Source organism: Pituophis catenifer, unplaced genomic scaffold (genome assembly GCF_029215685.1).
Source record: "Pituophis catenifer annectens isolate HBS135680 unplaced genomic scaffold, rPitCat1.0.hap2 SCAF_2, whole genome shotgun sequence".
In the NCBI taxonomy this organism is placed as follows: domain Eukaryota; kingdom Metazoa; phylum Chordata; class Lepidosauria; order Squamata; family Colubridae; genus Pituophis; species Pituophis catenifer.
In genome coordinates, this window is record NW_027256882.1 from 61,782,039 (window position 1) to 61,797,632 (window position 15,594).

A 15,594-nucleotide genomic window follows, 5' to 3' on the forward strand; every position below is an offset into this window, starting at 1 on the left:
CTACAATGCAATTGCAATGGTGAAGTCTACATCATGAGACTGGCTGTGTTGGGATTTATAGATGCATAGTTGGACTTGAAAGCAAAGTATTCAGAACTGTTGAATATATTTGAACTTCAGCCCCCCTGAAGAGATTTATTCAATCCTTTGAAAAATCTTGAACATTTTGTCATATATGGATGGAGGATTAAATAGCAAAATCACCAGGAAACCAGTATTTTCATCTCCTACAAATATTCTAGTGACAATTGAAGTAAGCCTTCCAGCTCTTAAGCTGGTAACAAGCCAACTTTTATTCTTGATGGTTCATAATGTATATGAGACACATGCAGTACAATATTTATTGTTATATACAGATTAGCTAGCAATGTGAACATTACAGGCTGAATATGAATGAGCAATGTGATGTGGCTGCTATCTGATACTGCATGGAAGAACTATCATCTCCAAATCACTGAAAGGACTAATTCCATTATTGCACTTAGACAGACCACATTTTCCAATACTGTACTCAATTCCGGTCAATTGAAGGAAGGATTCACATAAAATGGAACTAGTCAGAGAGGAAGTCTTACAGAAGAGGAAGAAGAAAAGCAGCACGTTGTCACATTATGTACTAGAGGGATTGCTACATAGAAGGTATTGGTTTGTACCATGCCAGCCAAAGAGAATAATAGCTAAATTACAGGAAAGCAGATTTAAGGAAATTGTACACAGACAGAAAAAAATTCTCAGTGCTGAGAATAGTTTAATAATGGAACATAATTGTATCGGGAAATGGTCAGCTCTTTTGTTGGATGGATTGAAACAAATGGGTGTCCCCACTAAGGCAAGTGTAAACACAAGGATGGCCCCTTCCAGTGCTCTGCCATTCTGTTATTTGCCTGCAGGGGTCGTATTTCCAAATAATCATATGTTGGTACAGCAGAGATCTGAATGTTCACTTGATTGATGTTCAAACATAGATATCTCCCAAGTTCAGATGTGAACTGGAAGGGGAACAATATGAAGACTTCTAATTGATTATATGCCATCAGATCAGTATGGACTCTTAGTTACCATACATAGCTTTTTTCCAGGGGGATTTTTTCCCCAAACTGATCTTTTGGTAGTGATGAAATCTGCAGAAATGCTATACTATCAATACTGTATCTTACACTCCCATCCCGAAACCTGTATAGATTGATACAGAAATATCAATCGAAGCTACTAATTTAAGCAGGCCTCAGATACCCAAAATCCCCTCTTCCCTGTAGTATCATGAGATAGGAGAAGAGAAATGCTTTAATAATAACTTAATAGTGCAAAGAAAAACCACAATATGTGTATTATAATAATAACTAAAGATGCCAACCTCAGCTGTTGGTGAAACATCAGGACAAAGAACAGTAGCCCTTGGCATTCAGCATGAAAGCTCATTGCTGCTTCAAAGAGCATAATACCCCTTTCGCATTAAGACTTTGATTACTTGTGACATAAACTAATACAGATTTTGTAGAAGTTGTAATTTACTTAGTTCCCAGCTGGATTGACAAAAATTTTCGATGGTGCGGATGGATAAGCAAGCGGTTAAGAATTACACAAATTATACAGATATTCTAATGGGCCTCTATCTAAAGGCCAAATAGTTAAGAGTACTGTACATATTTTTCAGTGTGGAAACATTAATAGATTGGTACTTCATTTTGATGAATTAAAGACAGAGACTTCACTACATAATGAAATGAGAAGCCTTCAAGTGGGCCAGTTTTTATTCCGGACAGATGTTTAATTCAGATAATTAGAAAGCTTTAAGTAGTTCTGCTTTTCACTAGAATCGTGCAAAAATCTACTAGAATAGTATAGTATAAACATCCACTCACATTCATTCCTAACTTGAAATTCCAGCATGAAAATGATCCACATTCAGGAATGCCTCTATGAATCTGCCCACAGGAGGCTTCATTTAAGCTTCTTATATTCAAGTCAGTTTCTCAAAGCATTGCAGGGCCAGTGTGAGCTTTTCCTTCCCTTTGTTTTCTTCCCTGGGACTTGAAGACAGCCTGAAGAGCATTGCACTATACCCGGTTTTCAATTATAAAAGGAAAATGGATAAGCACCTGAGTGTGTGTTGAAGAATGACTTGTGTTGTGAGAGAGAACAGAGGAAGGAGTAAAGCAGCCATTAGCTCAAATGGGTTATGTCTGTTTGTTCAGAACTGTTTAAAATCATGATGGCAGTGGAAAAAAATAGAGTTATGACTAGTCCTCAAAATTTTGGCTGTCCCAGCATTACTGGGGTCAACCCACATTTGATTACCATGCTGCTGCTGCCCATGAACCCTAGTTTCAGCTTTGGAAGCCATATTAAGCCGGAAGCTTCCATGCTGCCACCTTCTCATGTGTGGGAAAGTAGGAGGGGGGATTTAGTAGAGGGGTTGTCTTTAGGCATAATAGCATTCTTCCTGTCGGTCAAGGTCAGGCCGATCCTGCATCTGGAGAAGGAGTGGTCGGAGTGCTGTCTCAAGATGGGACAGATGGTGATTGGAGCATGTGATCGACTGAGGAGTGAGGGGACGGTTTTGGGGGGTTTGATTTACTGAGGGAAAACCCGGACCTCTCAGATTTGGGTTTTCCCAGATGTGCCAGTTTACCTATTCTAGTAAATAGAACTTTGAAAAATGCTTGCTTCAGAGTTTTTACTTGGAGTTGGGGTTTTTTCTGGAACGCTGACACCTAGTGCCCGCCTATGCTCTCTAGCATCACCCTGTTCTGCCCCAGCTCCGGATTTCCGAGGATATTGACACACACCAACGGTCCTTATCAAATTTATTAAGTTGCAAGAATAAAGAAGACCGGCAAAGGTTGGCAACCAGCCCAGAAAGCAAGATATGATAAACCAAAATACTCTGATAATAAATACTAGTTGTTTCCAGCAAAAAAAACACTAGCTGCGTGCGACTTAAATAGGCTAAGGGAGTGGCCAATTATCCTCAAGCCCTATTCTTGAGTAGACCTCCTCCTCCTGAGTAGCCACTCCTGCCTTTTGGCAGCCCTGCGTGCTCAAGCATTGAGAAGAGGCTCATCTACTTCATTCTCTCCACTTGAAGGAACCTCTGGAGGTTCTGAAGGCCCTGGCTGAGTCTCTGCCTCTGGCACCACATCCTCTTCAGCCTCCTCGCTGTCCGACGCGAGCGCTGGCTGTGCAGGCTGCTGACGCGACACCACACCAGCCTCCTCTTCGTCAGGATCAGCCACGATCCACGCAGGCCGCTGGCGGGCCACACTAGCAAGGGGTTGGACTAGATGACTTCCGAGATTCCTTCCAACTCTGTTATTCTATTTTAAATACGTTAAGAAACCACCCTCATTTTGCCCTCAAGTAAGTAGAGAACTTTTTTGAAAACAGCACTTCCTAAAAGCTCTGAAGACAGTAAGACAGGATTTAGGCTGCATCACATTATTTACTACACATACTGCTTGCTTCATTTTGTCATCCCAATGCTTTATATATGCCTTTAAATAACCACACTTAGCCAAGGAGTTCCAAAGTTTTATTAGATACCTCCCACAGCTCTACAAAGGTCTGCTGAAAAGAAATATCAACAGCATACTTTGTAATAAGAGTGGACAGGAAAATATAACCTGAGATGCCTTTATGCACATTTTCCATATTTGCATTATACGGTTGATTTATCTCAGGATTGCCGTAGTAATTCCCTGAAAAGATATTGGCAGCTACTTCCATCTATAGCCCTCAGGTTCTTTAAATACAGAATCATATAGTTAAAGGAGCCATTTAGGGAAAAATACACTTTTCCTTACATCAGCTGGTGGAAAATTCTGTTGTAATAGAATGAGGCGCCTGCTCCACAGAGGACCCTAAAATAACTGTCCTCTTCCAATGAGAGACAAGATGGGATTCAGTGACAAGGAGTTAGAAGTTACTTGTCCCCAGAGGTTGTTCAATGGAAGCTCTCAAGAGAAGCAAAGGCTTGAAGTGTGCGCTTCCTGATTGGGCCTGGGGTTTAGCTCCAGAGCCTCAAAACTATTGGAGCTAGTCAAATCAAGATGGCAGGTATAAGGCAGGCACACCAGGGTTGCTGTTCTTAACAGGGTTCCTTCCTTCCCTTCCCTTTTAGATACCTGTCTAGCTTCCTAATACTTGATACGATTGTCTTATTCCCCAATAACTTTGTCACAGGTTTTTTTTACATACATCCAGGTCAGTGGGCTCCAAAACCTCAGAGCTCCAACACAACCATACCAGTCTCTAGGCCACATAGACACAAACACTCAAAAAAGCTAGGGCACACTATTTACTCTACCATTCTTCTCCAATTCTATACAACTCATGTTCTTCCACTACTTCTCTTTGCGACCCCTAACTTCTGGCAAACAATAACTCTTCTATTTGCTTTAGGCTGCTTCAGACTTTTGCAATCTCCCAAATACAAACCAGCTTCCCTCTCATACCAACAACACCTAGCTGCCTTTCTACTCAGTTTCATAGCCACAAATTGCTGGGCTACTTCGGGAGAGATTTTCAAGGGGCGAGGCACCACAGCCCAGATGCTGGCTATTTTGCAGGCAGCCTGCCCCCCCACAGGCTTATTTTATGTTAAATAAAAATAGTTTATTTTCTATTATTCCTGGTAGGGGAGATGGTCTCCACATGTTCCAACACTGCTTGGCCCCTGTAATCTTAATTAGATTACAAACTGGGGACCATCTAATAAAAACCTTATCCTTGTGAAGAGGGAGCTCTTTTGCTGCCCCACATAGATTCCAGTGCCCACAGGGGGCAGCTGCCTCTTGAACACAACACTTACTGTAAATATTTGCCCCATAGAAATCTTTCAGTGGGGAGGGGGGCAAGAAAAAGTGCCTCCCAAAATTTGGGTACTGAGGCTGGAAAAATTGAGGTCCTAGGAAGTTATCTGCAAAGGCTTGGGTCAGGAATGTTTCTCTGCTATAGTTGCTGAAGAAATCAATAATTATAAGAACAATCTTCACGAAAAGCAACAATAAATTATACTAATTCAAACATAAATTACATCAGTGTATTTCAGAAAACAGATAATGGCTTATTTTCAAACTTAAATTAAAACAGATAATCTTGAAGAATGTGAATTGGATTTAAGACCCACTGAAATCAATGGAACAAGAAAGTTAGATAAACATAACATAAATAACATACAAACAGCTTTGAAATTTCTTTGGATCAAAGTAATCTGTGATGTGTTTTTTATCCCCACAAACACTATGTACTATTCCATCTTAATTAGAGGCATATTTTTTTTAAAAAAAATAAAATATAAGATGCTTAATTACTTCTGTAAATTGATCTATCATTTGAATGGTAATGTCTTTTATTAAAAAAACAAAACTATGTCTGATATGATTTAGTTCTTAAATTTAAAGCAACTCAATAATCAAATGTATTTCACGTAAGGCGCATTAAATGAAAAGGCAACCTAAGTTCTTTACCAACCAGGGATCAAAGAAAACAAAAGCTGCTGGCTGAAATATTCAGAATTTCCAGTATCTTCTATTTGGGCAAGACAAATGTAGAATCTTTTGAGTTGCATCCTTTTTTGCAGATCTCTCTGTCCTCCAGGGCTGTCAAGCTTTGTCACTTTAAGTAGGCTGGCAGACTGTCAGCAGCGCAGCGGAACCCCAGATTGGAAGCTGAGCTGTCAGGCGTATTTTGGCTTCGGGCTGCACATCGATATCTATAGCAATAGGACTAGGAAGGAGAACGAGAGGATTACCACAAGTGTTCCCATGGATGAAACATATCATAGCAGCTTTGCCAAGATGGCAATGCAATAGCTGCCAGGAAGACTATTAGTCATTGAAGGGAATCATTTTCTATCTAGACTTCACTAAACAGGTGTCCAGAATGGTGCTTCCCATCGTGACAGAAACAAATGGCACCCAAAGATAATTTGATTCTTACCAGTTTGAAGATACAGGTTAATTTCTTTTTAACTTCCTCCTCACTTTTTAACACCTTTTTAATTTTATCCCATGACTCCTCGTGCCCTCCCGGCAACCACTTTAATTTCCTTGAAAAAGAAATCACTTTATCATTCGAGAATTGCAGCTGTAGGCAAATAAGAAGATCTTTGTTGCCATAGTGATTTCAGTGTCCTGTCACAGTGGAGTGTCACAGTGTCTATGCCAGACAGTGAGTATTTGTGGTGATACATTGAGATGAAAAAAAATGATAAGAGAGAAATGTATTCTGTCTCCATTCTTAAAGCCTCCAATCTCCAAGTTAATCATAATCCTGGGGTTATTGGGCTAAATGAATCACATGGAACCACTGCTTCTCCACATAGCAGCTTCTTATAGGAACTAGTTGTATATTTTCGGATGTATTTTGCCAGGAATTTTTTTTGGGGTGCAGGGAGGAATACAAGAACTACTGTTTGTTTGCAGTGTCAAAAAATATATATATATCTGACTTGAAAGTTGTCTAGGGACATAAAGTTTAGTGGGAGCAAACATCAATCTATTTCAATGGGTAAAATTTTATTACTTATTATTTAATCTTTTACATATTAAAATTCAAATTTTAACTTTATCTTAAAAGTGCTGTACTATTCTAAACTGCATACACATTTTTTAAATTTTCATAATTTAGATTTTAAAGCTTTGCACAGTACACCTTCTTGTGCAATTCTTTTTTTCTCCTAAGAACTTTAAGGCTTTTGATATGGCTTGCCAGAATTTTGCCAGTAATGAGCCACAAGTTATATTTGCTAGATACAGTGGTGGCTTTCAATTTTTTTTACTACCGGTTCTGTGGGTGTGGCTTGGTGGGTGTGGCATGGCTTGGTGGGCCTGGTAGGGGAAGGATACTGTAAAATCTCCATCCCCACCCCACTCCAGGGGAAGGTTACTGCAAAATCCCCATTCTCTCCCCAATCCAGGGGAAGGTTACTGCAAAATCCCCATTTCCTCCTGATCAGCTGGGACTTGGGAGGCAGAGAATACATGGGACGGGACCAGTCAGAATTTTTACTACCAGTTCTCCGAACTACTCAAAATTTCTGCTACCGGTTCTCCAGAACTGGTCAGAACCTCCTGAAACCCAACCTGTGGGTGGGTGGGTGGATGGATGGATGGATGGATGGACGGACGGACGGACGGACGGACGGACGGACAGACAGACAGACAGACATGCTTATATCTGATACTTGTCCTAATAAAATAATTTAGTAAGTCTTATGTCATATAAACATAAAGAAAATAATAGCTTTAAATATATATAACTTTGCATATCATGCATTCAGGTTTCTTTTTCAATTCTCAAGACAGAATTTTGAATGCTTGCATATTTGGGATTAGCAAAAATATATGAAACTTCAGAGAAAAAGGAATACTGTGTTTGTATGATGCCTGCTTCTCTTAAGCAGAACATTTTTAATGCAAATATGAAATACATATTTGTACAGCACAAAATGATTTTCCTAGTATAAACGTTTCCTTAAATAATACTTTGTGTCACAGTTTGTCTGGTTGGGGTTCTATTTTCACAATAAGCATTTGCTGGCAGACAAAATAACAAAAATAAACCAGCATTTAATAACTTTAAATCTAGAAGTGTTACTTTATCTCTCATCAACTGTTCTTAGTGTCATACAAAAAAAATTAGAATATTTTAAATCCAGATTTAAAAAAATCTAACAGAATTTATGCATTTGTGCTTTTCTGATAAAATAGTATAGCAAAAAAGCAAATTATAGGAACTTAATATAACTAAAAAATGAGGGAAAAGATTCACTAGGATTTCCCTTTTTATATTTAAGGAAAAGTGCTTCACATAATTGTACAGACCCCTCGCATCCTGGACATAAACTGTTTCAACTCCTATCCTCAAAACAACACTATAGAGCACTGCACACCAGAAGAACTAGATACAAGAAGTGTTTTTTTCCCGAACGCCCTCACTCTGCTAAACAAATAATTCCCTCAACACTGTCAAACTATTTACTAAGTCTGCACTACTATTAATCTTCTCATCATTCCCATCTTCTCATCGTACCCATCACCCATCTTCTCCCAGTTATGATTGTATGACTGTAACCTTGTTGCTGGTATCCTTACGATTTATATTGTTTCCTGATTGCTTATTTGTACCCTATGACTATCATTAAGTGTTGCACCTTATGATTCTTGACGAATGTATCTTTTCTTTTATGTACACTGAAAGTGTATGCACCAAGACAAATTCCTTTTGTGTCCAATCACACTCGGCCAATAAAAAATTCTATTCTATTCTATTCTATTCTATTCTATTCTATTCTATTCTATTCTATTCTATTCTATTATTCTATTTTCTATTCTAATGCAAGGTAAGAAGTCTTGACTACCTTTGATTTGTATTTAGCTTTATTATATCTATACACTCAAGATGGACCGAGACTTTATGAAACTATTTTTCATAAATGTGCTATTTATGCTTTCAAGTTTTGAAAGTAGCAGGAACTTTTAGCAGCCTTAATAAAGAAAACCTATCCTGTATACAGTAGACTAAAATGGGCCATATTACTTATCTCTAAAGAAAACTTTTATCCTGTTAATTTAATCAGATCTGCTAATTAATATGTGACATTAATTTCACCTCCAAATAAGATCAAGTAGAATATTTGATCTCACAAAAGAAAATGGCAACTGTGTTACACAGAAAGTTTTTTCAATGCTTATTAAATAAGATTTTTTAAAACATTAGAGAAGAAAAAAGTACATTATTTTTAATTAGAATAAATTAAACAGGGAACGTTATTTTGCTTTGCACAGGATTTTTCAAATACCTTGGCATTCATTGCATTGGGAATTAGCCAAATGAGTGCATAGGCACATGGACACCTTCCCATTTATAAAATTGGCTTAAGACTTATTTTAAATCAGTTGCTGACTGCTAAGAGTCAATATTTTTTTTAAAATGGATTTATCTTCAATTTTCCAGATGTTCTCTTTTTAGGCAACACTTTCATGATTTTCCATATGCTGATGAATACATTATAAGAAGAACTTCCTTCAGTGCATTTTTTTCCCTTTTGTGCACCATGGGAGAAGTGAATGGCCTTTGAGGGAAGGCATGAGGGCTGCAGTCCAAGAAATGAGCAAGGCAAAGAAAAAGGCAAAGCTAGGACAACAACTGAACTACATTTGAATTATATTTTAAATATTTTAAAGGGATGTATCATTTTAACTAAAAACAATTTAATGTAATTAAATGCAATTAAAATAAATTAAAATGATTATTTATCACGTTTGTGATTCATTTTCCTGTGTGTCATTTTAAAAATCACAATTTGGCAGGGACTGCTCAAGGGACAGATGGCAGCTGTGGCAAAACCTTTGTAAAGTTCATCCTATGGTCAAGTTGTGTCCCTTCCTGGACTAATCATCTCATAACTGGACTACTACAACATGTACTACCGGACTGCCCATGTAGACCCTCTGGAATCAATAATTGTTTGTCATCTATAAAGTCCTTTATGGCAAAGAGCCTAATTATCTGAAGGACCGCCTAGTTCCAATGATTCCAGCCTGTCCAATAAGATGAGAGTAAGATGCTCCAGGTTCATTCAATTAAACATGTTGACTGGAAATTCATTTGCCTCCCACTCTATTAAGAGTCCTGCATGATTTTAAAATATGGCTTTATTTCTAGATCTGGAATAAGGCTGTTTGTTGAACCCCTGACAAATTTTGTATAGCATGGTTTTTGTTTTGCTGATTTGGGGGTTATTTTTATCTAAACATACTGTATATTCTTGGTTTTGTTTTTGCTTTTTTCCCATTTTGTAAATTGCCCAGAGTATAAATGGACATCCTTCTAAATCTAACACAACAAGCAATCAAGCAAAATGTGTATGGAAGCCTTGTGGCTGCCAAATGTGTATCTTTGGGGCCTCAATTTCTGTGCTTCTGCTAAAAGGATCTTCATCCCCATTCAATATGGCTAGTGAAAATCTAAAAATTTCTACAGCGGTTTCCTGCGATCCTATTATTGTAATTGTTTGTGACTAAACATAATAGGGATGCAAAGAGCCAAAATGATCCTCAGCCACAGAAATCACTGGAATGACTTTGGAGCAGTCACCATTTTTCTATCCTGCCAATTCTATAGGATTATTGTGGGGAAAATTGGAGGAGAGTAGTATTAAATAAGTAATAACAAATAGCAAAACAAAAGCAGAGCTTGGCTTCTTCATTTCCTCTTAGGTAAATAGATTTTAACATATTGTTAGCTGTGACCCAAAGCAGGGACCACTATGCTTCCATTCAATTATACTGCTCTTGCATTATCTGGCTGCATCTTTTATATATTACAGTAATGGTTCTGGAAATTTTCTTAGAATAGAAACCTTGGGCTGAGTAATGAAAAGCCTTGGAGACGAAAACTGGATGAAAAATTAGTCTGCAATCTTAGAGCTCCCCCATGAAGTTTAGCTTATGGTCCAGTGTTTGTTGTATCTGTGATGGCCATAAAGGTTTTTCTTTGCCTCAAAATGGCACTTAGATATTCTTTAAAAACTCTAAAACCCCACAAGCTGGCAGTTTTAGAGACTAATTGCTGGAGACTGTCAAATTCATTGTTGTCTTAAGAAGACGGGACAGCTAAATTGCCGTCAAGCTAAAATTAGAAGACAATTGGCATTTTATCTCAGCTCAAATAAACTCCAACTAGAGCTTGCTTATTCATCAAGTTATTTCTATTTGACGTGCTACTTCCAATAGGCTCCTGTCTTCAAATATTCACAATTTATTTTTTTATTAGCTTTTACTGGATATACAAATAAAGACTGCCGATTACTATCATCAGACCAATAATATAGAAGGCATTTTATCATTACCTTATGGCACATGTAGGATCCACCTTTCTTCACTCGGTCCAACCCTTCTGAAGGTCCTTTCTGGGGACAAAGGGATACCTATTATTGTTGATCCATGCAAGACTAACTGTTAGTATCAATCAAAGGAATTCAGAGGGATTTCTTGGAGGGCCGAGTATGTCATTGTTCACAAGCATACTACAGTTAATTTTTACAGCAAGAAATAACAATTGCAATGTTTCAGGAAAGATGACTGGAAGATAACTTGGTATAATTGTTCTAACCTCAATACACAGCTATTTCAGTTTTAAATAGTGGCTCTTCTGTCAAGTCTGCATGCAGCATTCTATTTTCGTTTCCCTGTGCGAGCGTGTAATGCATAGCTAGGACTTGATGACAATACTGAATCTGTGATAATGGATGGAAAATGAAAAGGGATTAGCAAAAAAAAATTCCCTTTTTATGGAGCTGTAAAGGACGCAATGGCTCAGTGGCTAAGATGCTGAGCTTGTCGATCAGAAGTTCGGCAGTTCAGTGGTTCGAATTCCTAGCACCGCATAACGGGGTGAGCTCCCATTATTTGTCCCACCTTCTGCCAACCTAGCAGTTTGAAAGCATGTAAAAAATGCAAGTAGAAAAATAGGGACCACTTTGGTGGTAAGGTAACAGCACTCCCTGCGCCTTCGGCATTGAGTCATGCTGGCCACATGACCACGGAGATGTCTTTGGACAGTGCTGGCTCTTCGGCTTAGAAAAGGAGATGAGCCCTGCCCCTAGAACCAGAAACAACTAGCATGCATGTGCGGGGAAATCTTCACCTTTACCTAATTTTATGCTGATTTAAGAGTTGAAGATCTCTGGTTAATTTGGCTTTTGCTGAAAAGTAGTTGAATGATGGCTTTGGTGGTTGATCAACATTCTAATAACATTTCTTGAAGCTCAGCATTATGGAAGTCTCGTTCTTCACACTAGTTTAGAAGGCAAATTCCCAAAGTTTAACATTTCCTAATTAGATTATTTCTGCTTGAAATTTGTTTTTTTGTTTTTTTTCAAATAAATGAATAGCAAATTAATTAATTAATTAAACTCCTGGGCAATCCCCATCTCTTCCCCTGCAAAATCCTAGGAGCTTCTTGGCCTTACTTATTCAGTGTAATTAGCAGCAGTGGCTAAGTTTATAAAGTTTCAATTACCTCATAGCCAAGATTTTCTGGGCAAACAGGTGCTTCGAATCTGTTTCAGATTTGCCCCTTTCATACATACATTTAAAAGACCTAAACACCTCTCTAGATGGAAAAGAAGTAACAGAACAGGGATGATATCTGACAACAATTTTGAACTTGTTACTGAGATTTTAACATGTTCATGATTGGGTGTAAATAACAGACTTAAATAAAAATTTAACACCCCAACTACTTTTAGTTCTCCTTATATTCATATGTTATTTAAAAACTGATCTAAGAACTCTTCTTGGCCCTGCAAAACCAAACATTAATTTAAAATCCAATAATCCTTAATGTAACAGAATTTTACATTGTCATGCTCCATGTATATGATTTTACATGATGTCTACTCTTTCTCTTTGGAGCAGAGGGGATATTTTTCTATTTTTACATTATACATATCCTGTGTGGTGCTTTCAGTTAGATTGGTACTATATCAGTGGTGGGTTGTGCCCGGTTCGGACCAGTTCTATAGAACCGGTAATAAAACTAGCAGGAGGCTCCGCTCACTGACCCTGATGTCATCAGAAGTGATCTGCACATGCACAGAAGCAAGGCACTTGTGCGAGCAAAGCAAGCACACGCACGCTATCCCATTGCAAACCGGTAGTAAAGGTAAGTAGACCCCACCCCTGTACTTTATGACTGGATTCACCCTATTTTGACTTTATTAGACATAGGTAGTCAGATGTTATTCTATAGAATTTAAGCCCTGTACTGTAACACCCATTGCTTTCTACTTTGAGAGCTTATGTAAAGGTGGATTACATATGCCATTCTCATAGATTCTGTATATCCCTTCTGGCAACCAAAGAGGATCAGGACCTGGATAGCTCCTGAAAAATAATCGTGTAAATGAATTCAATTCCACGTAAAGGTTCGAATCCCATAGAATAACATCTAACTACCACCACTAGGATGGAACAGGTCATATAATGTTCCAAGTGTGATTGTAACTTCTTCCTCCAAGGACAGCTCTACTCAGTGTTTGTAAAAAAGGGAGAGGTCTGGTCCTAGATCCCTGGATTGTGAAATAATTTAGGGATTGACTATTTAATACCTACATAAGTTTCTGGCACCAGTTTTCTATTGGAATGGCGTGAATTACGCAGCTGTAGCTTTCTGTTCTCAGCTGCCCAAGTGATGCCATGGTAGTTTGCAGTGCCTAGAGGCTATGGGAGTCTGGCTGGGGAAGAACAGGCTTTGACTCAACCACAGCAAGACTGAATGGCTGGGTTTTATTTTCCATGACTGGAAGGATTGCACTTCATCAGAAAAATACAGTTTGGGAATACTTCTGGGCTAATGGTTTCTGGTTCTTGATTATCAGGGGGCAGCCCTGGTCATTAGGGTTTTTGTACAAATCTGTCTTGCACATCAATTGTGCCTGTTCCCATAGGACTGTGATGGCGAACCTATGGCACATGTAACAGAGGTGGCATGCAGAGCTCTCTCTGTGGGCACGCATGGCATCGCCAGCTGCTCTTTTGGTTTCTGGTGCGCACATGTGCGCCAGCCAACTGGTCTTCGCGGGTGCTGGAGTGCCAGAAAACGGCTTGAAAACTGCCTGAAAACCAGGCATGTGCATGCCAGCCAGCTGGTCTTTGGATTTCCGGTGCTCTGGTGCGCATGAAGACCAGCTGGCTGGCGCACATGCGTGTGCCAGAAACCCAAAGACCAGCTGGCCAGTGCATGCATGTGCACTGGCCAGCTGGTCTTTGGGTTTCTGGGGGACACATATGCACATCAGTGGTGGGTTGCCCCCGGTTCGCACCGGTTCTATAGAACTGGTAATAAAACTGGTGCGAGGCTCCACCCACCGACCCTGACATCATCAGAATGCTTCTGTGCATGCGCAGAAGAGCGCACATATGCAAAGCTAGCATGCGCGTGCGGCCCCGTTGCGAACCTGTAGTAAAGGTAAGTAGAACCCACCCCTGATGCACGTATGTTCTGGTTTGGTCACTTGGTGCCGAAAAGGTTCACCATCACTGCCATAGGAGATGATTCTGCTCATTATAATTTACCTCTTTGTCACTTCTTGGTTGCTCAAAAGGCATACTCAGTGCCATATCCCCATCTCAAAAAGCAAGACCGGGGCAAAAAGATATATATTGAGATGTAGTTGACTGTAAAATAAGCTAACCCATTTGTAAAATTGATTTCCCATCTGAACATACCAATGTTTTTCTTAAACAAACTCAAATCACTTTCACAGAGAAACATGGAGGCATGTCCATACATATGAGTAGTTTTTAACGTACGACCACAATTAAGCCCTAAATCTTGTTCGTTGAACAAAATGGTTAAGAGTAACACTTTCACTCAACAACTGCAATCCCAGTATTCCTGGTTGCAGTCATTAAGTGATTAAGTGAAGGGAGTCTCAGGGAAGTAGCGCAGGATGCCTGGAAAGATGAACCCTAAAAGCTCAACTTTGGAGCTGGAAATCCTCCCTGCTGAAATCCAAGCAGGATTTTCAGCTCCTGAGTGAAAGATATTTGCATGCAGCCTCATCGGGCCTCTTAGGACCTCCCCCACCCCACCCACCCGCGTCAATCTGAGGCACCCAGTGCTGCTTACCTTATTGCACTGCCTCTCTACTGTCTGCTTGGATTTTGGCTCCCTCTCATTTCTAGGGGCTGACTAAAAGAGCTGCCTGTCAAAGGATCTCATCTCTCCCCTATGCATGGAAGGCAACTCCTTTGTCAGGGTACAGAAAGAGCTAAAATCATCAGAAACTAAGCTCTGTTCTCAACCCCAGTAAAGGAATTCAGCTCCCCTTGGCAGGCTGCTCTTTCAGCCAACCCCCAGAGATGGAGGCCTCTCGGCAGACAGCAGCAGCAGCAGCTTGCAATCTTCCCTGCCAGCTTCCCCTTTGATTTTCTTTGGAAGCCGGCAGAGAAATTGCAAATGGCAATCACATGACCATGGGGCACTTGGCAACGGATCGTGTGAACAGGTTGCCAAGCACCCAGATTGTGGTCATGTGACTGCAGGGGGAGCAAAAGGCAGAGAAGCACAATTCTCCCTAACAGCATTTGAAAAAGCTTGTTGTCCAGCTTTTTTTTTAAAAAAAATAAACAATCTATACATCATTTAAACTTATAAAACAATTGAAAATGATTTTAAATGATTCTAAACTTCCGCTTGTATAAAAGGAACTGTGATGCATAGACTGAAATAGATACTGAATAGATCTGTTCAGCAACCATCTATTTCCAAAAGCAGAAAGGCTAAAATTACAGCCATCTCTAAGTTAAGAAGAAGCACTTATCATGTTCATGCTTGAACGCTTCTTGGCAATCTGATAATTTTCAGTTAACAAAACAAGATCAGGTCATCATTCTCTTCTTCTTTTTCACATACATTCAGACATAATGGCACCATCAACCATTTTTCATTACTGTTAGCAGCAAAATCTTACTGGCTTTCTACTAGTAACCGAAAGAAATGCTGTTCTGCCATTAATAGATTAAGTTGCCATGCTCACTAATATATTAGTCTCATGACTGGCAGTGTTTAGTCATTTCACAC

The 15,594-nt window shown here is 39.3% G+C and overlaps 1 protein-coding gene across 1 annotated transcript in view; it reads right to left on the reverse strand.

Annotated features, from left to right (window-relative positions):
• Nucleotides 1-5,288: 5,288 nt before the first annotated feature.
• SUMF1 (sulfatase modifying factor 1) overlaps nucleotides 5,289-15,594 on the reverse strand; it is a 72,931-nt gene continuing 62,625 nt past the window's right edge. The window contains exons 8-9 of the mRNA XM_070933573.1: nucleotides 10,856-10,915; nucleotides 5,289-5,727 (exon numbers count right to left, since the gene is read on the reverse strand). Of these exons, the coding sequence (XP_070789674.1) occupies nucleotides 5,614-5,727; nucleotides 10,856-10,915 (174 nt within the window). The 3' untranslated portion in view covers nucleotides 5,289-5,613. The remainder of the gene's footprint in view (nucleotides 5,728-10,855; nucleotides 10,916-15,594) is intronic.